Consider the following 22,571-nt stretch of genomic DNA (forward strand, 5'->3'; position numbering starts at 1 on the left):
CTTCTGGAATGAAAAAAATACAATTGTTTAAAAATACTCAATAAACTATAAAAAAAAAAAAAAAAGAAAGACTATGGGTGTTTGAAGATCGGCTTCACCTAACTTTTAAGCCCTAACAGTTCTGCTTAAAGTATAGAATACTATATTTTATATGTAAAACTTGAGTAGTGTCTAGGATATTGTGCTGTGTATAAATGTACAACTATGTTGTAAAATTTGTAATTTTACAAATGAAACTAGTTTTGTGAACTATTGTGGTAAAAATTTCCCAGAATTAATCTCATTCATATTTCCAATCATCGACTTGCCAAGAGCTTTTGAAGTTTATCGTCCAGATTTCCAGATTCCTCACTGAACTGATCACGTTCCGTCCGTGCTTCCATTAGTTCTGAGTTCGCAAGAACTAACTGCTTCTCCAGTTCTTCTATCTAAAAGGAAAGCACAAATCAGTCTGGCTACGTCAGTGAGTAATATAAAATAAATAGAGTCTTTGGAAAACAAATGGTATTATGTTGGGGCAATGGTATTATTTGGGGGGCAAAAATAAAGTTTATTGTGATGTATTTTGCGAAGTTTTCTAAACTTAAGATCTATGTAGAATTTAGCCAGACAAACGGACCAAAATGAAATACTTGGTACTGTTAGGTTAAGCCATGGTCTGTAATGCGTCACTCTCATTTTCACACGATTCAAGATTTATCTTCTGTGAATATGTGTTCTATAATTTGGTATTTAAGGAAGCTTGATGTAGCATAAATAACATTCTGCAGAGCCCACATAAATTAACTATATTATACTTAGAGCGATTTTGTTTCAGAATATCAGTGTCAGTAATAAAAGGCATTGAATATAAAAGAATAAATGGTAACAACAAGTTTATAGTTACTGTCATTATTATATAATCACCCTATTTTGTAAGAATAAGTGAAGTTATATTACAATCCTCAATTCCTATGACTATAAAATGGGATAAGAATACCAATTTTAAAGGATTGTTATAGGTGTATTTTTCTCTTACAGACGGGCAGCTGTTTCATCTGTGTGACTGTGCATTTCTATGACATATGCCAGAAGGGCCATAGCTGCTAACAGCATCCCTACAGCTCTTAACCTGGAGGTGCAGTGCAGGCTAGAAGGTTAAGGTCTCAGACAATGTAGATCCTGGGTTTCGATTCCGGCACAGCTGTACAAGCTCATAACTTAGACACAGATATTAAAATAATGAAAAACTACTGATACTTAGTGATATGTAGTAATCCCTGATCTTTAATGTGATGCCTACAATAATATTTCATCATCCACTTTTCAGTAATAACAAATCTTTCATGTCTGCATAAATGTTACACATCCCTTCTTACTGCTAAGGCATCTATTGAACAGGCTTCCAAATCTGTCAAGGATAAAACTTATTGATTGGTTTGGACGCAACTGTGATTAAACCTTCTTAAAGAACATATGAGCAAGACTAACTTTTTCTTAATGACTATTTTAAACTGGACTAAGTTAATTTAAGATCTTCATTTATTAATTCAGCACACACTTATTAAGCACATTATATATAAACACATATATGCAACTATCTCTTTGATAAATGGTAAGTATGAATACTTAGAAGTTATCTGTGTGTGTGTGTATATATATATATATATATATCTTTATCTACATACATACATGACTTAAGAAAATACTAATACAGGACTATCAAACAGGTTCAAATTCAACAGAGTAGTATTACAGCCTATAGGGACTGGAATATAAATTTTAATATATACATTGGATATATTTTAAAACTGACTCTGTATTTGACTGCATGTTATCTATAAAAAAAGTATTTCACAGGAATTAGATAAAATAAAACATTAGGTGACCGACTGAAATGTGCTCAGAGATTCTCATAATCCTATAAAGAAGTACTTTCACTCTTGTGCTCCTTTGGGGGCATACACAGAAAAAAGCCCTACAACAATTCACCCTCTGTGGCACAAGTAGCTTCCTAAGATAAACGAATGAATAATGTCAGTTGATATAACCTCTTCAGCTCTTTTATTGTTGGGAAAGACTAACTCAGCACACTTAGTAAAGACAGTAGGAATAGTTAGGAAAAAACCCATAAACTTTCACTTTGGGTAGACAAATGTGAGACAGGAAATGTGATCTTACTAAGAGTCAAACACCTTGGGTTCTGAACCAGCTTCTGTCACATAAGCTCTCTGAGCCTATAATTTGAGTCTAAATTATACATTTTTCACCAATAATTTGAAAAGAGTATTCTAGATGATCTTTTAAATTCCTTTCAATTCTGCTACTAATACTTTTTAACACAAGAAGAACAGTATTAATGAAGCTGAAATTCCATCTTTTCCACCTGTCTTTGGAAACAAAATATGGTCAAAGGAACCATATTCTGAGCTATAAATTTAACAAGAACACTTTCCACTTGAAAAGTTACCCATATGACTAAAACAAACATCTACTCCTAGTCTGGTGTAAAACCGTTTCTGTCTTTGAGCAAAGTATTTGTATATGCGCTTTAAAAGCTTCAATTAAGACTTGCTATTTTATGTCTGTTTTCACTTTTTAAGAAATCCTGGGTAACCATTTGATGTTAAAATCTGTGAGGCCAAAATTTTAAAAAGAAAAGAAAAAGAGTCAACTCGTAACTTTCTAAGTATCAGAAGTTCCTCCAGACCCCTGCAGGAACCCTTGTTTTGTAGTTGTCAGTACTGACTCAACTGCTATAGCTCTGCTTTTACCTTTCACTTTTTAGAGTAAAAATATTTATATTAATTAATCATTCAAAAAGATAAATGGAGAGTGAAAGGGAAAACCATTGAAGTAGCAGCTGAGCTGATACAAACCGCTGTTAAAAACACTATAAAGAAAAGCCTTTTAAAATGTCCAGAATAAATACTGACATCTGAGATATAGTAAAGGTTTTTTCTTTTTCTTTTTAAATAGCAGCACTGGTTTTCCCTTTCACCATCTATGAATCTACTTTTTGTTTTGGATCACTGGACAAATCGGTACTGGGACCTCATTCTAATCTTACAGTGATTTTAGGTATCACCAATCATGCCAAATTGTATCTTTTGTTTTCTGTGCTCAAAAAGACACAGTTATGGGGTAATAAGGGATGCTGCCGGTGAGCATGGAGGTGCATTGGCAGAACTATGCAAAGAGGTTTGCACAGAATCTTCCCGCACAGTAGATAGCTCCAGCCAGTGCTACTAAATCTTTACTTTTTGAGTATGAAATTCAGCCCCAAATGCTTTCAAAGTAGGAAAAATAAACTTAGAATCAAGATCATGAGATATTTTTGTTGTCAAAAAGCGAAAGTTAAGAGTAAAGCCAAATCTACAGAGCCAATAGTGACAGCTTCTACTGGTCCAATTTCGTAAAGGGGAATTCTGGAGGTTCTCCTAAAATGGAAAGAGAAGAATAGAAAAAACATTACAGTAAAACACTTTTGTATGTCTGAAGGCTACGTCTAAAATGTTCTTTGAAACACAATTTCTATTTTCATCAATATGATCTGAAGAGAAACACTGCCCTCCTAAACAAGTTTTCTCTAAACTTATGCATTTTAGTTGGGAAAGTTTTGTTCAGACCTGTCATCAGTTTTTTAAAAATAATAAATACTTTTTTTCTGAAGGAATCTGACCTCAGGAGAAAATAGTAATACTGCCTGCCTCTCATAAAATATGTTGATGTATAATATCAACATACCCTTATAAGTCTCTTTTCTCACAAACCTCACTTTTAATCATAGCTTTTAAGTATTTTTTCCTTATTGTTATTTGGACAGGATATACGAAAATGTGCACTGAAGCAGTGGAAAATAAAATATATTTTAAAGTTTTAATAGGCTTTAGCAATGTAAAGTCAAGGTACATGAAAAATAAAAGAAATTACAAAAGAATCTGTCTTTAAAAATTCTATATTCGATTTATTACAACAAAAACATTTCATAACAATAGAATTTTTCATGAACCCAAACTGAAATACTTTTGTTAACTTGCTTGATCTTCTTTGCTCAGTTATGCCATGTATTATTATTATTATTTTTGTGTGTGTGTGGTACGCTGGCCTCTCACTGTTGTGGCCTCTCCCGTTGCGGAGCACAGGCTCCGGACGCGCAGGCTCAGCGGCCATGGCTCACGGGCCCAGCCGCTCCACGGCATGTGGGATCCTCCCGGACCGGGGCACGAACCCGTGTCCCCTGCATCGGCAGGCGGACTCTCAACCACTGCGCCACCAGGGAAGCCCTGCCATGTATTATTAATGCCTTTCAGGTCGGAGTATATTCAAATCTATATTTACATGGCAGGGTAATCATCTCTCAGTGTTCCTTCACTAAAGGGAGTTACTGTTAAGAGATCCTTGTTAGCCATCATCTAGGTGCCAACTCAGTTAGGTTCAATATGCTTATTATAAGTCTCAACGACCTGGATTAAAATTAATTAAACTAATATGCCCCCCTCATTTCCAATAATGTTGACTGTTTGTCGAAATTCTTGGTGATCCATTGTTTACATTAGAGCAAAGTAAGACAATGATTTTAGTATTATGTTTGTATCGATATGACCTCAAAACACTCATATAAAAGGTTTGCAGTCATTCATCTGGATGCTTATGCTTCTAGAATGCTAAAGAGATAGACGTTTATAAAAACCAAAACTATTTTTGTATTGTTTAGATGTCAGTATTTGTTAAAATTTCCTACCATGCCCAAATTTAGAGTTGATCAGCATGATGCTATATATCAGACCATGTGCAGATTAGCAATGGGTGATAGCTTATGAAGGGGTCATCTTTCCGAGCAACATTACAAATGGAAAGCTATATCAATTTCAAATTATGTAAGACAAACAGGTGAGTTGAGTTTTATTTAGTACTTCGTGGTTTTTCAAAGGGTTTAATTTGTCAATAAACAATGAATAGTCTTTTCAAAATGGTTTGAGTATGATGAATATCGGTTATTGTACTGTACTATAGTACAGCAGCTCTCCTATTTCCTTTCTCACTGTTGGATCGTCAGTGCTCAGCTCGGCCAAGGTGCCTACCTCCACTCAACCTGAGTAGTAAAGCATCTTTCTACCCCACGCTGTATTGAAATCATTACCATCCTATAGGGTGAGATCAAGGCCTTTTGTGTAGGCTTGATCTGCCCAGAATGGGTTCGATCGATATTCCTGCTATCAATCTTCAGGGGAAAAGTTCACCCTGAGGAAAGAAGCTAGAACACAAAAAGCAGGCCTCAGAGAAGCAGTAAAGAGCAAATATTTCTCTCTGGGCTTTTGTTTCTTGGGTTTAGCCTTTAAGAAGTCTAAGGTTCCTCAAGGCTGCTTCCAGGTGGCTGTTGTTGAAATGACCTTGATACAAGAATCTAGGCCAAGAGCTAAGGAAGAGGTCTTGGAGAGCAGTGTTATTTACACTGCAACCCAGCAGTGAAAAACGAAGTCAACTTAGTGAGCATCAAATCAGTATCTGAAGAAAACAGAAAAGAGCCAGCGTCTTAAGTAATAGGGGTAAGTATTGTTTTGTGAAGTGTGCTTCAGCTGTATGTGTGTACTAGATTATATGGTAAACTATATTTCTTGCTGTGGGTAGTGATCAAAAACGTTTCAAAGTCCCTGTAGAGCATCCAAATCTCATAACTGAGATTATATAGTTTCATGTTACTCTTTATTGTTTATAGACTTTTATAGTAAATTCATGTCTAAATTTTCCATTCTTCTTTCAGCCGTGCCACAACGAATTAAAGTTGAGGTCTTTCAAGTTGAGAACCGAGGAGAAACAGCCCCCTCCTGTGGCCAGCAAATGGGTGACAGTGGTAATTACAGGAGGGGTTGCTCAAAGGCAGGAAAATATCTGGAAGAGTTAGTGCTGCAATATTCAATTGCTTGTTCCCATAAGGAGCTTTTTTCTTGTACTGTTACCCTATAGAACTGGATTATTTTATAAAGAAAATCTGGCACCTTCCTTATACTCTATTTCTTCCCAATCAACTAAGGAGTAGGAAATTAACTACAAGTGGTTAGAACTGTAGGTTCTCTTATAGGCAGGATGATTATACGTAGAATTTATCTTCCAGACTAGGACATTTTGGAGATGAAAGGTGGCATTCACAAAACAGGACACTACTTTGTGTCCTTGAAATTAACAAAAACCTAAGCTCCAGAAAAATGGTTGATGATGATAACGAATAGCTTGTCTTTAGCTATAGACAGGGAGAGAACAGAATATTGTAGTAAATATTAATATCTAGCTTTAATAGGAACTGTGTGATGAGAAATGAAGATTTAGCTTCCTAATTATTTTTATTCGGCCTAATCTTGAAGGGAACTCAGTTTGCTATAGCCGCACAATGATTAACAAGGAGAAGCTGAAGTAAGAGAGGCGGTTAGGCCCCAAAACGTTCAGTGGTCGGGGAGACCAGCTGGTACCAAAGTACCTGCTAAAGCTAAGCCTTGTAAAAGTAATTAAAATGGCCTTATTATTCACTTTTTAGAAACTTACTCGAAGGATGCAAAAAACTTTTCTAAGAATCAATTAATTTGAGCAAACAACTTGAAAACTGTTTTTCTATAGTAATTTAACATGTAGCTATTGAGCACCCATCTTATAAACTGCTTCTAATTTTATTTTATTTTATTTATTTTTTTTTTTTGCGGTACGTGGGCCTCTCACTGTTGTGGCCTCTCCCGTTGCAGAGCACAGGCTCCAGACGCGCAGGCTCAGCGGCCATGGCTCACGGACCCAGCCGCTCCGCGGCATGTGGGATCTTCCCAGACCAGGGCACGAACCCATGTCCCCTGCATCAGCAGGCGAACTCTCAACCACTGCGCCACCAGGGAAGCCCTGCTTCTAATTTTAAATGATTGCTTTGATTCCTCATTTTCAAATAAACCATTAAAAACTATATAACTGATTCTGTGTATAATAGTCGCTGGAAGCAGAGCAGCAAAATCTAAACTCACTTTGTCTTCATATATCCTTTTGGCTTCCCTTAATTCAGAACGTAGCTGAGAAACAGTAGATTCCAGGTCACTGAGTTGACGCATATACATTGAATTTTGGTTTCTTGCTTGTTCTCTAAAAAGGGTTTAAAAGGGGAATAACAGCAAATAGCAGACTAAGAATAAGTGTGATACCTAAGGGTTCTCTAGCTTTTAGATACTTCCACTAATTATTTAATATGGCATTATTAGGCCAATAGTCTTTTATTTTCCAAAACTGCTTATTAAAAGATTAAGTTCAAAAATGTTAACTGTTAAAGGTAGGTGATGTATACATAGGAGTTCATTATACAATTTTCACTATACCTTTGTGTACGACTGAAAATGTCCATATAAAAAGTTTCAACACAGGAGCTCAAACTATAAAGTTATTTATATGTATATATATATAATTTATGTATATTTATACATACACACACACATATATAGTGTGTGTTTGTCTTATCCTATCAGTTGAAATGTAGACAATATCTAAAACATCCCGTCCCAAGAGGCCCAAATACTTGCCCTAATACCTCTAATATGGTTATAAAGTATTATCTACATGTTAAGTAATCTTTTCTGTTTCTTTGAATGTTAGAAAAGTTTTACTTTCCTGTAGAATCAATTATTAAGTAATTTTTAAAAAGCTCTTAGAACAAAAAATTGATAAAAATAAAATGAAGATAAATGACTATCAATTTCAAACCACCAGGACACACATACTGAATGATTTCCAGTTGACTTTGGATACTACTGGCTTGGCTCCGAGCACTGCTAGCTTTCTCAGTAAGTCCTGCTTTTTCAATTTCATATTCACTGATTAACTGTTCAATCCTATAAAAAGAATGTGGTGATTGTTATTTGATACAGATGTTGCCTGACAATGAATTATTCTAAATATTAACGATTTTCAACACTCTCAAATTTAGTATTTTGTTTTAGCTTTGAATATGCTATTCTTTTTATAACAAGTATGTAAATTAGATCCAGAATCCTTTATCCAAGTCCTTTGGGGGCAGTTAGGTTTTAGGATTCAGATTTTTTTTTTTTTTAATTTTACAATGGTGATAAATAACAGTACTAAATATCATGTGACACCCCCAGAGAGATCTAGGGAAGTGTCCTAGAAGCCAGACATTACTAACACAACAGTAGGTTTTTAAATACTCACGGTAACTCATAAAGACTATAAGAAGCTTTACATTAGCTCAGGTTTTCCCAACAAATGAGTGACAAAGACTCTAACCTTGACCAAGCTTTAGTCAGACTCCTCTCGGCAGTCTGTGCCTCCAGCCCACTTAGTAAGCAGCCCAGGCTTAGTATGAATCTCGCTAAGTCAGTTTAGTAAGAAGCCTCTCACCTCGACGCCTCCTCCTAGTAATTTTCTGTCCACTGAACCCCTCACCCTGCTTCTTGTTTGCCCTTGTATTGGGAGTTGAGCCTCATCACTCTCTAACGCAAACTCCTGTTGCAATAGTCTTCAATAAGGTCTTCCCTACTTTTTAAACACGTGTCAGAATAATTTTTTCTTTAACGTGAGTTTGCCACAAATCTATGAAAAAAAGATTCTGTGCTTTAGAGCTTTATAGATTTTGGAATTGCTGATGAGAGATTATAGACTTGTGGTATAGTTTCACTACGATCTTCTATACCAGTGTTCCCCAACCTTTTTGGCACCAGGGACTGGTTTCATGGAAGATAATTTTTCCATGGACTGGGGCTGCAGGGGTGGAATGGTTTGGGGATGATTCAAGTGCATTACATTTATTATGCACTTTATTTCTATTATCACTACATTGTAATATATAATGAAATAATTATACAACTCACCATAATACAGAATCAGTGGGATCCCTGAGCTTGTTTTCCAATTGATTTATTATGGTCCCTGTGCAGTCAAACCTCTCTGCTAATGATAATCTGTATTTGCAGCCGCTTCCCAGCGCTAGCATCACCGCCTCGGCTCCACCTCAGATCATCAGGCGTTAGATTCTCACAAGGAGCATGCAACCTAGATCTCTCGCATGCGTAGTTCACAGTAGGGTTTGTGCTCCTATGAGAATCTGATGCCACGGCAGATCTGACAGGAGGCGGGGCTCAGGCGGTAATGCGAGCCATGGGGAGTGGCTGTAAATACAGATGAAGCTTCACTCGCTCACAACCACTCACCTCCTGCTGTGCAGCCCAGTTCCTAACAGGCCACAGACCACTATCAGTCCGTGGCCCAGGGGTTGGAGACCCCTGTTCTATACCTCAGAAACCTACCTATTTTGATGTTGTTGAAGTAGTAGTTCTATTTTGTTCTGTGATTCAGATTTCAGTGTTTCAAGCTGATCCTCTACCTGGTTATAATAAAGAGATACTGATTTAGGAATTGGTAAATCTAAAGCTTGGAAAATTTAGAGATTTTCCAACAAAACGAATGCCTTAGAAAGATGCAAACAGAAGCAATGCTAAAATCAGGTACATTCTATCGCTGTATTTTATTAGACCTTTTACATTGGCTACACTCTCACGTAACTACACAGATAAGTCGAGTTAGTTCCCATTATTAACAAAGATCATTGTGGAAGTAACTTCTGCTATTTTAGAGAACAAAAATGAGACCTTGGCTTACTTTGAAGAGTTTCAAAAATTGTATGCCTAATACTATTGTCTTAATGAATTTTAATACAATACGGATGTAGTGTTCTCACCACTTACTGGAAATATCCTCCCTTTAAGATAAGAAATCTCTGTGTCTAATTCTCTTAGGATTTTACTAATAGCTGAGCCCATGCTGCGGAAGTGGATGGTAGACATGCTGTCATGGTCATATATTTTCTTGCCTGAGGCTTCTTCAAAGTCAACTAGGACTGATCGAATTTCTTGAAGCACTCGCTCATGACCAAGCATCGTCTTTCTTAGCTGCTCTATCTGTGTGTTGCTGTCTTTCAGCATATCATCCTTAAGGCATTTGGCAGCTTCAAGTTCATGAATGGTATTTTGAAGCTGATTTCTTAAATCCTCCTGGGACTGACTCTCTCTTCGTCTAGGAAATAAATGAAAGAGAAGAAATAATACTGATAAAACTCAGATTCACACAAGTGATTTTACACTACAAAGAGTAAAACTTTAAGATAATATCAGGTAACGAATCCCAACCTGATGTCAGCCATGGCATCTCTCTCCATCTGCATCTCTTTAAGTTTTGTTTGCAAACCAATGACTGACTGTCTTAAGTAAAATGTTTGTTTCTCATGCAATTCATTGCTCTGAAAAAAAAAAAAAAGTCCTGCAAATTAGTTTTCATTAGAGGAACGTATTTCCTTATAGCTAATAATTTCCAAAAATCTATATATCAATGATTTATTTTTATGTGTACTTCCTTCCCCCTTCACCATTGTTCGGGGCCTAATTAATCATTTCTCACCTAGGTTTTTTGAATACCTTAGTCTCACTGTCTCAACCTTGCCCTCTTTCAATCCATTCACGTTACAACCAAAACACCGTTCCTAGAACAAATCTGACTCTGGTTCAAGACAGAGATAGAAATAAACTCTATTCCCGAGGACATGAGAATTGGTGGAAATTGTGTGTATAGAAAAGTCAACCTCTGCCTCCAACTGACTTAAAAAACTTGGCAGCAGACAACTACCATTCAAAAATCAAGGTGTTCTACTACAAAGAAATTCACAAAGATCTCAAAATCAGGCACTGAGCGATCTCCCAGCACAATGGTTGATGCCCCACCTAATTATCCCAAAGTAAAGCCATCAAGTTCTGCCCTCAGGGAGACTGCCATCAGTTTTTTTACTGTTCATTCTTGAGTATGAACAAAAAGCCAAAAACCACTGAACACTTGAAGGAAGATTACAAAATAAAAAAGAGACCAAGATTAAACAAATGAGCAAATACTCAGGAAAAAAGATCCAAAGAAACAAAAAGAGATAATGCAACAGTGGAAGAACACTTCCAAAAACTTGTATTGCAGAGAAGTTTGAGAGACATTTTTGCTGTAAAGTAAGAACAGGACACTGTGTCAGAGAAGTGATCAGAGGAGAAGAGAGAGTTCTTGGAAATTAAAAATATGGTTGCAAACTAAAAAGTTGCAATAGAAATGATGCAAGTCAAGAAATGCACCCCAAAAGTAAAAAAGTAGACAAAAATTTTGAAAGAAAAGGTAAGAGATTTAGAGGTTCAACCTAGGAGCTAATATCTGACTAACAGGAGCTTCAGAAAGAGAGAATTGAGAAAACAGAAAAAAACTATCAAAGAAAAAAGAAACCAAAAAAACCTGAATTCCTCAAAGCTGAAGGGCACAAATCTGCAGGCCAAAAGGGTCCACTGAGTCCCTTTTGGTACTAGCACAGGGAAGGAAAAAACAAAAATCCACACTTAAGAACATCATAGTGGAATTTCAGAGATAAAGACCCTAAAGTTTCCAAAGGTGGACCCCAATTAAGTAAAAACATATCATCTACAAAGGAACAAGAATCAGATAGACATCTTCTCAGTCTGTGCAAGGGCACACAATATTTTCAAAGGACTGAGAGAAAATAACTTTCAGCTTTATCCAGCTTAAGTCATTATCAGAATGAAAAAATTCATATAATGTATGTCCCATATACTTCTTAAAAGTTTCTAAAGATGTGTTTTGACTAAATGAAGAAATAAATCAAGAAAGAGGAAAAAAGAAAACAGTGAATCCTGGAAATCATGAATTCAACCAGGAAAGCAGTGATAGGAATCCCAAGAAAATATCTATCCAGCAGACCTAAGAAGAAACTCATCGAGACTAGACAGAAGAACTCCTAAAGGGTCCTGGGTTAAAGGAGGTTTGATAGAAAACCTATATAATAATTTTTTAATGAGGATATGATAAAGGTAAATATCAACAGTATAAGGAAAAAGCAAGGCAATTAGGAACCACAGGAAAAACAAACATTACACAGGAAAGGAAATATAATAGGTTACTACCTAATTCTGCAGTTGACAATGTTTATATAGTCAATATAAGGTAAGATCCTTTACCTTCTTTTCTAATAGTCCAGGTGAACGGCTAGAGTAGTCTGAACTTTGGATGGTAACAGTGGAAATGAAAACATTTCCATATTTGAGAAATATATGTGGTACACTGGATGGACTTGGTAGTAAAGTGGATGTCAGGGAAAATGAAGAGGTATCAGGAATGAATCAGGTTTTTGCCCTGTGCAACAATATAAATGTGGCACCATATACAGCTAGAAGAAAGGTTTGGGGGAAAGATCAGGTATGCAACTGGAAATGTTGAGTTTATGGAGCCTGAGAAACATTTCAAGTAGAAATGTCCAGTAGGAACACAGGTACACTAACTGGTGTGGAGACCAGTTAAGAGGTCTGACCAGAAATGTAAACTGAACATTCACTTACATATAAATGGCAACAGAAGCTATGGGAATCACTATTACTGTCTATGGAGGGTTTTGCTGGAATAAGAAACTGAAAAAGAATGAGCTGGAGGAAAATCAGGAGAGTGTGTTTCCATGAGACCTAAGAGAAAAGAGCACTTCAAGAGGAAGAGAATTGTCATGTGTGTCAAATGTTGTTGGAAAGTCAAGTAAGACAAGGAATGTAAAGGATTGATTAGACTTAGCATCACCGCTTACCCCTACTGTAGCATACATGTCCTGTTACTATCATTTTCTATTTTAAATATCTCAGCTATAAGACTGTAAATGTGTACATAAAAAGGACCACAACTTTTCCATTTTTATATATCCAGTACCTAGCATAGTATCTGTTACATAGGAGGTTTGCGATAAATATTATAAGTACCCAAATAGCCCTGTTATTTATTTACTGATTTAACTAATTTATTGGGAGCCAGTCAAGTGTCACATACTCCGCCAGAGGATAGACTTGGAAAATTAACTGACATTGCTTCTTTTCCTCATTGGTACCTCTGTGTTTCATCTATGTATCTATCATCAATCCATCTCTTTAGTGCACTTATCATAAAGTATTGTCATTATTTGTTTATATGCCAGGCCCCCTTCAAGACTGTGAACTCCTTATGAGTCCTATCTTATTCATCTTTGCATCCCCTCTACATAATACAATGGTATCTCATTTTCAGCACTTAATAAATTTATAGTTATTTTTTTAAGTGCTCACACATTCTGATGAAGTAGAACAATCCGTTAATGAATATAATAAAACGTACTAAATACTACAATAGACGTGTGTATGAAGAGCAACAAGTGTACAGAGGAGAACACACCTACTTGTGTCTAGAGGAAAGGCTTCAGAGAAGGAAATGCTTGAGCTGAGTCTTGATGGGTAATAAGAATTTAACAGGTAGACAGGCAGAGAAGAGGAAATGACTTGGGCAAAGGCATGAAGGTCTAGAACAGAATGGCACATCCAGGGAAGAGTGATATCGCTAGAATGGAGGGTAGCCAAAGAGGCTAAAATGTACAGCGAAAAAAATTCGATCACAAAGGCCTTTGTATAAGTTTGACTTGTAGGCTATAGACTATCAGGATCCAACATGCAGCTGTAAAGCTGACTAAAGCCAGCTTGATTCTAGGCAAGGTCCACTTGAAATTTTTATCGAATAACTTCTATACACTACTTAGCTATCGTGTATACACATGCATCTAAAAACCGACCCCCTACCAACTGCTTTGTAAAGAAAAACCAGGTATCATGAAAGCAGGACAGCAGGCCTGAACCGATTACTAATTATAATTATAGATGAATGTCATTAATTGTAACATTTTGAGCTATTCAAGTTTCACTAAGATTACACCAAGAGCACAGCAAAAGAAACAATTAACAAAATGAAAACGACAACCTATGGATTGGGAAAAAATGGTATTTGCACATCCTATATCTGATAAGGGGTTAACATCCAAAATATATAAAGAACTCATATAACTCAATAGCAAAAATCCAAATAATCTAATTAAAAACGGGCAAAGGATCCAAATAGACATTTTTCCAAAGAAATACGAATGACCAACAGGCACATGAAAAGATGCTCAATACCACTAATCACTAGGAAAATGCAAATCAAAACCACAATGAGATATCACCTCACACCTGTTGGAATGGCTAACATCAAAAAGGCAAGAGATAACAAATGCTGGCGAGAAGGGAACCTTCGTGTACTACTGATGGGATTATAAAAAACTGGTGCAGCCACTACGGAAAACAGTATGGAGGATCCTCAAAAAGTCAAGAAGAGAACTAACATATGATCCAGCAATTCCACTTCTGGAAATTTATCCAAAGGAAATGAAAACACTATGTCGAAGCGATACCTGCACCCCATGTTCATAGCAGCATGCTTTATAATAGCCAAGACATGGAAACAACCTAAGTGTCTCCTGACAGACGAATGGATAAAGAAGTTGAGGTATGTATGTATACACACACACACAATGGAATATTATTCAGCCACAAAAAGGAGGAAATCCTGCCATTTACGACAACATGGATGGACACCGAGGGCATTATGCTAAGTGAAATACATCAGACAGAGAAACACAAGTATCATATGATCTCACTTACATGTGGAATCTAAAAAACAAAAAACCAAAAAAACTTACACAGGAAGAGATCAGATTTGTGGTTACCAAACAGGGATGTGGGGAGAGGGGGAATTGGATGAAGGTGATCAAAAGGTACAACATAAGTACCGGGGATGTAACGTACAACATGATGACTACAATTAACACTGTTGTATGGTATATATGAAAGTTGTTAAGAGAGTAATCCTAAGAGTTCTTATGACTAGGAAAAAAATTTTTTTCTTTTTTTTTTTATCTATATGAGATGATAAGTGTTAAGTACATTTATTGTGGTCATCATTTCATGATACATATAAGTCAATTCATTATGTTGCACACCTTAAACTTATGCAGTGCTGTATGTTCATTATAGCTCAATAAAACTGGAAAAAAATTACACCATTAAGACAAGGCATTATGACTTATTATTAACAAAAGACAAATGGGTGTGTAGACTTTCCATCGGTCCAATTTTTAATAGTGAAATAGAAGGCATAGGCCAAATTAACAAGTTTAACCAATGAATCCATTATTATTTTTTTTTTTAAATTTTGTTTATTTATTTTTGGTGATTTTGTGCTGGGTCTTAGCTGCGGCCGGTGAGCTCCTTAGCTGTGGCATGCAAACTCTTAGTTGTGCTATGCATTTGGGATCTAGTTCCCTGACCAGGGATCGAACCCATGTCCCCTACATTGGGGGGTGAATTCTTAACTACTGCACCACCAGGGAAGTCCCATGAATCCATTATTAAGTTTTTTTTCCAGAAAGCTTGGGTTCTATTCCAAAGCTCTGTGCCTCACTGTCTCCCCAAAATGGTATCAGATACTGGAGGAAAAGAATGTAACTCACTTCATTTAGTCTTCTCTGCAAATCTCTGACTTGATGTGAATATTCTTCCAAAACACGTTCAATGTGTTCCTTTCCAGGGTAAGGAATGACTTTTCTGTGAGAATCAAGTTCCACTTCATATTTAGGGAAAAAAGGGATTTGCGTCAAAGTCCCAGTTGAAGATGTGTTTTCAATTATTGTTCCACGAATAGATGACATAAAAAATGAACCTGAAGAACCTAAATATTAAATAATTAATTAACCAATTAATTAACTTAATAATAAAATAATTTTGTGGCACACATTATCCCAGGTAGATTCCCTTATTGAACCCTGAAGGAGCTCAAGGTCTCATGGGGAAAAAAGTGAGAGTGTCTCTGAGAGAGAAGAGCACAAGGTAAAAAGGAGGAACAGGTTAGGGAGGAGGGCGTAGTTTTACTTGACAGTGATCAAGTGATACTTGAATTAGACTTGAAGCATCTATGAGTAAGAAGTAAGTAGTCTGGAAGACAGGAGAAGAGGAAGAGCATTCCAGGCAGTGGGAACACCATCATTATGGGAACACCATCATTATTGGGAACACCATCCCAGGCAGTGGGAACACCATCATTATTGGCGAGGGGTCTTGAAGCAGCGTGGCATACTGTGGGTGAAAGGAAGTAGTGGCCAGATATGAGAATGAAAACGTAGGACATATCACGAAGGGCCTTGTGGTCATGCCAAGGAATTTGGATTTCATTGTGAAAGCTCAAGGGAATCATTAAAGGACTTGAAGATAGGGGTAATATAACCTACACTTGTGTTCTGAAAAGGCTCTCTGGCTTCAGTGTAGAGAATGCATTGGATGGGGATAAAAATGAAGGTAGAAGCTCAAAGTAGAAGAAGGCTTCCAACAGTTCAGGCAAGGCATGGCAAGGGTCTGCCCTAAAGCAGAGACAGCAGAGCTAGAAACAAGGGCATGAATTTAAGAAATATATGTGGTAAGTAAGAGAGAGGGAGACAGCAAAGATTTCTCTTTAGTTTCCGGCTTCAGCAACGTCCAAGTAACGATGTTGATTTGCAAATACTGTACATGGACTTGAAGTCTGGGAGACTGTTTTACTTTAGAGATAAGCTTCTGGGAATCAACAGCATATGAGTTCTAATGAATCCTTGGAGTCAAGGGGATCATCTAGGGGCAGAGTGAAAAGAGAAGAGGATCAAGCAGAGCACTCTGAGGAAATATTCACATTTAAAAGGAAGACAAAGGAGGTAAAACCCAGTAAGAGTCACAGAAGACACACGAAGATTTTCAAGAACCACCGCTGGCTTAAACTGAGGGACAGAGACAGTATGAGACGGAGAGAGGCTTTTCTACAAGCAGGCTGAAAAAAGCCACCCAGCTGGAAACATATGCTACCTTTCATGCAAAAGGGAGGAGAACTCAGAGTCAGACCCAAGAGTCCAGTGGATGGTGCCAGGAACCATGGAGACTTATCCCCAGGCCTGCGTCCTAATCCATCAGCTAGTCCTGAGTGGTCAGCCTGTGCCCAGCTGGATTTCAGAACTGTGTGCATATGTGCCTCCAGACATATGTGCTTCCTGTTTACTGCTTCCTCAATAGGAGTGGACAGTGGTTATCCTGTGCCTGGCTACCATTGCATGTTGGGTGTCACAAGTCTTCAGATAATGAGGAACTCTACTCAAGGAGCTGTATTTAAGGGATTACAATTAAGGAGTTTCATCCATACTTGAATCTAATTTAGGTAAAGGTATTCTGGCCTTTCAGGGAGTGCTGTAGTGTGATCAGGCTATTAGGGGCCTTCTTAGGAAAGTGAATATATTTTGCATGTGAGAGAAATATAGATAATCTGTGACCAGAAAGTAAACTTGCAGTGGTTTTAAAATATGTCCACATATTCTTTGCTACTCCTCCCTTAAATAGGTGGAGGTTAATTTCCCTCTTCTTTGTAAGAAAGGAGAAACAAGAGTGTACGTGTATGTGTATATGTATGTACATATATGGATATGTGTGTATGTGTGGCATTTGCTTAATTTTGCACAAAAGAAACACTGGAACAATAAGACAGAATCTCATGAAAACAGCTATCTATAGGAGTATAGGGATGGGTGGAAACAGAATGGAAAACGTAGGGATGGCAGCAAGACTCTACTGAATATACCTTTTTATAAAGTTTTCACTTATGAGCCGTATACATGTTATACATATTCAAAAAATAAAATTGAAAACTAACAGAAAAAAATAAACCTAAGTGTACAGTAAGTTGACAACATAACCTCACAGAGAAAATAGTCCCTTTCAAATAACTTTAGAACACAGTACCCTGACTGCACGTGAACTTAACTTAGCAGGTAGGCTGTTAATATAACAGGTGTCGTTACAATTTTGTGTGTACCGTGTAAGAGAGAAAACAGGTAAACACACTGAAGTTGTTGGAAACTTGAGTTTTCACTGTAAGGGAAATACAGATATGGAATGGGAGGAAGATGAGGAAGAACTCTGTGGTACTGGATTTGAGAATTACCAGTGTGAACTGAAGGGAAAAAAATCTAATTCCAAGCTTTAGACACTGAACACTCCTAGACACAGTGACACTTCAGTAGCAATAAGCACACGAGATCTTGGTGTGTGAATACTATTTCCTACTAGAAGGAACCAGGGCTCTTTAGTGAATAGCTGATTCCAGGTCTGGTGGAACAGGAGGAAAAGTACAGCCTGGAACATTCTGATGTGCCAGAAACTAATGAAGTGGGCCATGTTTTAAAAAGACACAGAATTGGCTTAAAGGGGCTGGCCAAATTTGGTACAACTGAGCATCAAAACAACAGTGACAACAATACATTATAGCACTGTGAATTAAAAACAACCTATGGATCTAGAGTGATAATAATAAAAGAAAAGCTTTTCTTTCCTGAAAAATGTAGGTTAATAACTATGGTGAAATTAGAAATCATCGGGCTTCCCTGGTGGCTCAGTGGTTGAGAGTCCGCCTGCCGATGCAGGGGACACGGGTTCGTGCCCTGGTCCGGGAAGATCCCACATGCCGCGGAGCGGCTGGGCCCGTGAGCCATGGCCGCTGAGCCTGCACGTCTGGAGCCTGTGCTCCGCAGTGGGAGAGACCACAACAGTGAGAGGTCCGGGTACCGCAAAAAAAAAAAAAAAAAAAAATTAGAAATCATCAATGTAATAATTGATTCAGGCAAGGATCTTCAATTGACGCTAAAACCACTGAATGGAAGGTTATTTAGTACTAGGATATTCACAAGGTCTCAAAGGGCCATCCTATAGGTTACTTATTTATTGTAAAGGAGAAAATATGACTGTAAATTAGCAGGATCTGGCATTATGTGTTCCCTAAAGTATGATGTAAAAGTATACATTGTCACCTACGTAAAACTCTTGCCAAATGAGTTTCATCTGAATCTAAACATGAGAAACAATCAGAAAAAATCTAGAATGTGGAACATCCTACAATACAACTGGTCTGGACTCTTAAGGAAAATGCTATGAGAAACAACAACAAAAGGAGGGAGGATGGTTACAGATTTAAAGAGAATAAAGAGACCAAACAACAAAATACAGTGCATGATCTCTAGATTTTTTAAAATGCTAAGTAAAACTTTTTTTGGAACAACTGGGGAAATTTAAATATGAATATGAATTAGATGATAACTGCATAGACAGTAATTTTCTCAGATACAATGATGTGGCAATGTAGGAAATCATCCTTTTTCTAAGGAGATGCACATTCAGGTTTTGAGGCATGAATAATGATGCCTTCAACTTCAGCAAAACGAAATATAAATTGTAGGCATAGAGATAAAGCAAATATGATAAAATGCTGACAACTGGTGCATCAGTTGAAGGGTATTTAATGTATTCAATGTACTATTTTTTCAATTGTTCGACCATTTTGAAAAAATTCGAAATAAAATGTTGGGCGGGGGAAGAGTTCACTGCATTTGGCAAAAAAGAGAAAATCTAGTCATTATGGCCAGAGTGATTTCACTGGAATACTAGGTTCAAAAGTCCTAAGGCAGTGGTTCACAGAGTGAATGGATGGTGAAGATGTGGACACGTGAACACAGACTTGTCTTTCAGACAGCACAGCTGTGAAGGAAGAAGGGGCACGGAAGGCGCAGGTTGAGGAGAGGTTTTCATTTTTGTTGTTTTGGTTTGTTATATTTCCTTGTTAGTGGTTTTAGGCTTGGAGAGATTTAGCATGTTTACTTTGATGGATAAGTACAAATGGAGAGAGAGGGACTGAAGATATCGGAGTGAGTGGGGCCCAAGACTCTGCAGAGATCCTGGAGCCAAACCTCCGAGGAGGCTGAGCTGCTGCGAGCGGGGGTGGGAATTAAAGCATGAGTAGCAAATTAGGAGGGTACCTCCTCCACGGAGCTATGAAGAGGCACGGACTGTGAAGAACAGTGAGTCTTAGGGGCAGCAGAGGAGAGGGTAGGAGAATGCCAGCCAAATGGCGTATTTTCTCTGCAAATCAGGAAATGATGTCATCTGAGAGTGAGGAAGATGGTGCAGAGTGAGGGGCTTGAGAATGGTGTAATTTTGAAATAAGTGTGGTGAGAAATTAGAGACAGAACTGGCTAAGATTAAGAGGAAGGTTCCTCAGCAGCATCGGGGGCCCAGCTGAGATGGCAAACTATGACTCTCAAGTGGCAAATTGGTGGAAAATCCACATTTGTGTATTTTCTTCCAGCAGCCCAGGACAAAAATGGAAAAGGCAGTCAGCCTGAAAGGACTGGGATTCTCCTGTAAGAGTGCAAAGAAGAATAAGAGAAAGAGGAAGTTGAGGATATTGGCAAGCGATAAAGAAAGTGAAGATAGGAAGAGGTTGATAGGTTAGGAGAAAATAGCAGAAGGTAGAGCAGCTGTTCTCAGCCCTTGTTGTAAACCAGGAACACAAGGAGAGCTTTAAAAAAAAAAAAAACCAGTGGTGCCCAAGCCCCATTCCAGATCTCCCAAATTAGCCTCTCTAGGTGTGGTTCTAAGCCATTTAAAAGTTTAAAGTCTCAAAAAGTGATTTTCACATGGAGCCATGGTTGAGAACCACTACCTTCATGAGGCAGAAAAATAAGTGTTGCAGGAATAAGAGAGTGAGAGTGCTAGAAGATAGCAGGCTGGATTCCAGAAGTCCAACCGTTCTTGGCAATAAGATCCAAGATAGGAAATTGAGTAGCTAGAGTACAGGTCAAAACAATTAGAACTAAAAAGGTGGAGAAGCCGTGAGTCTAAGATCTTAGACGGGTCGTCCATGAGGGTGATGGTATTACGGGATGATGATGTGCCTGGGGAGGGAGAGACAGCCCATGAGCTAAGTGCTCATGTCCCTGAGGATGAGGGATATCGTGTAGATGGGGAGGTGAGCAGGGTTGATGGCTATAGTAGGATGGAGGTGACAATGGCATGAGCAGCCTAAGGAGCAGAAGCTTTTACAAAATAAAGGTGCCAAAATAAAAGTTTTCAGTGCTGTTTCACTGCGCTTAGAAACGGTGAAACAACACCTATAACTAAGAATAAACTCTGGCTGCATTCTTTCAGATGAGACAGACATGACAGGGAAAGCAGTTACGGCTGTGCAGGTCACCTGCCTGACTCCAAGATAATCCATTCTCTGTTCTGCCCCTATTCTGCTGTGTGTTGTAGAGAACTTCTTTTCCTAGGCCCCGTTCCCAACTTGTTTCCAGGACGGTTCGCAGTGGGAGGTACCGGCAAAAGACTGGAAGGCCAGAGGAAGGGAGAAGCTAAGGGACCACTCCTCTCTCCTGCCTCTGACAGGCTTCTGGCAGTGAGGGGTGGCTTCAGCTCCCACAGGCAGCCGTCCCCATGGCTCTAGCTCCTGCTTGTACCTACGCCTTATGACAGTTCCCATTCTGAGGGTCCTTCTAGCCCAAAGGCTGGTAGCAGCTTCCTACAGTGGCTCATCTCTGAGCCTTCTCAGCTCTTTCAACACCTGTGTTGTCAATTCCCTGTATTAAATGTCACCTATTTATTCCTACTGTTTCTGTTTTCCTGCCTGCTCTCTGTTGACTGAAATAATTTTCATCAGAGTTGATGGGGGGCCTGAACTAGGACAGCAGTCGTGGGAATGGAGAGGGCAAATGCACTCAAGACACATTTCTGAGAATAGAGAAAGCAGGACTTGGTACCTGACTGGATGGGGGGCGGGGGACATGAGAGAAAAGAAGTCACCATGATGCAGAATTGGGGCTTAGAGCAGACCGAGGAAGAGAAGGCATTTAGAGAAACGTGGCATGTGCTTAAGTTCCTCAACTTGAAAACAATCTTCAAACCAAAAAATAATGTAAACACATGCTAAAAAATAGATATGCTATTTTTAAAAGACTAAACAATTTCTTCCTCATAAGGCAGAATTATAAATAATCTGGTAAACATTCATGAGCAAGGTCTGTGCCTTGCACAGTTAAAATCAAAACATACTGAAAAAATAGCAGCTTGAATGAATATTACGAATACTGCTTAGTTCTAATTTTTTTCCCATTTTGTTTTATAAAAATTACTTACCTGCATTGGATGTAATGCCACTACTTGATAAAAGATCCTCATTATTTGAGTCACAAGGGTTTTGTTCCATATTAAAAATTTCTACCTCTTCTTAGAGATCTTGAAATATGAATGCTTCCCTATTTAGTTCTTTTAGTTCTTATCTAGAAAAGACAGGGATTCGATCTTTATTAATAAGGTATTACATGAAAAAAGTTCATAGAGGAGGAACTGACTATATTCACATTTGAAAGATAATAGCAATTTTTCACCAGGAAAATATTTACACAGAGATATTTTATTATTATCTAACGTTAATAAGTGAAGAGAATCTTACTGTAAAACTTATTGATTTTAAAGGCCAAGTGGCTTATTAGAGACAATCTAAAAATAAAAAACTAACACTTTAATTATTATGATTATTAGCACTCTGATTTGGGGCAGAGTTTTTCCTCTTCTTAAGTCTCTCTCATCACGTTACACTGTCAAATAATGGAAGAAGACATTTCCTCAGTAAAAAGCCACAAATTAGGAAAAGAGATCACAAATCAGCAAATTAGAAATCATTAATAAAAGGTAAAGACTTCTTTGATATCAAACAGGGCTCATAATTTTAGATTAGGCCAAGAGGGTCTTCTGGGTTTGGAAAACACTGGTGGCCTGATTCCAAATCTCCTCCTCATC

General features: G+C 37.8%; 1 protein-coding gene across 1 annotated transcript in view; it reads right to left on the bottom strand.

Annotated features, from left to right (window-relative positions):
* CCDC158 (coiled-coil domain containing 158) overlaps positions 1 to 21,978 on the bottom strand; it is an 83,048-nt gene extending 61,070 nt beyond the window's left edge. Inside the window, exons 1-8 of the mRNA XM_027087607.1 lie at positions 21,909 to 21,978; positions 15,386 to 15,603; positions 10,146 to 10,255; positions 9,705 to 10,032; positions 9,267 to 9,343; positions 7,725 to 7,835; positions 6,981 to 7,095; positions 309 to 428 (exon numbers count right to left, since the gene is read on the bottom strand). Coding sequence (XP_026943408.1) covers positions 309 to 428; positions 6,981 to 7,095; positions 7,725 to 7,835; positions 9,267 to 9,343; positions 9,705 to 10,032; positions 10,146 to 10,255; positions 15,386 to 15,603; positions 21,909 to 21,978 — 1,149 coding nt within the window. The remainder of the gene's footprint in view (positions 1 to 308; positions 429 to 6,980; positions 7,096 to 7,724; positions 7,836 to 9,266; positions 9,344 to 9,704; positions 10,033 to 10,145; positions 10,256 to 15,385; positions 15,604 to 21,908) is intronic.
* Positions 21,979 to 22,571: the final 593 nt, after the last annotated feature.

The sequence above is a fragment of the Aethalodelphis obliquidens genome, unplaced genomic scaffold (assembly GCF_003676395.1).
Source record: "Aethalodelphis obliquidens isolate GAN/ISIS:26980383/991018 unplaced genomic scaffold, ASM367639v1 scaffold59, whole genome shotgun sequence".
Lineage (NCBI taxonomy): Eukaryota > Metazoa > Chordata > Mammalia > Artiodactyla > Delphinidae > Aethalodelphis > Aethalodelphis obliquidens.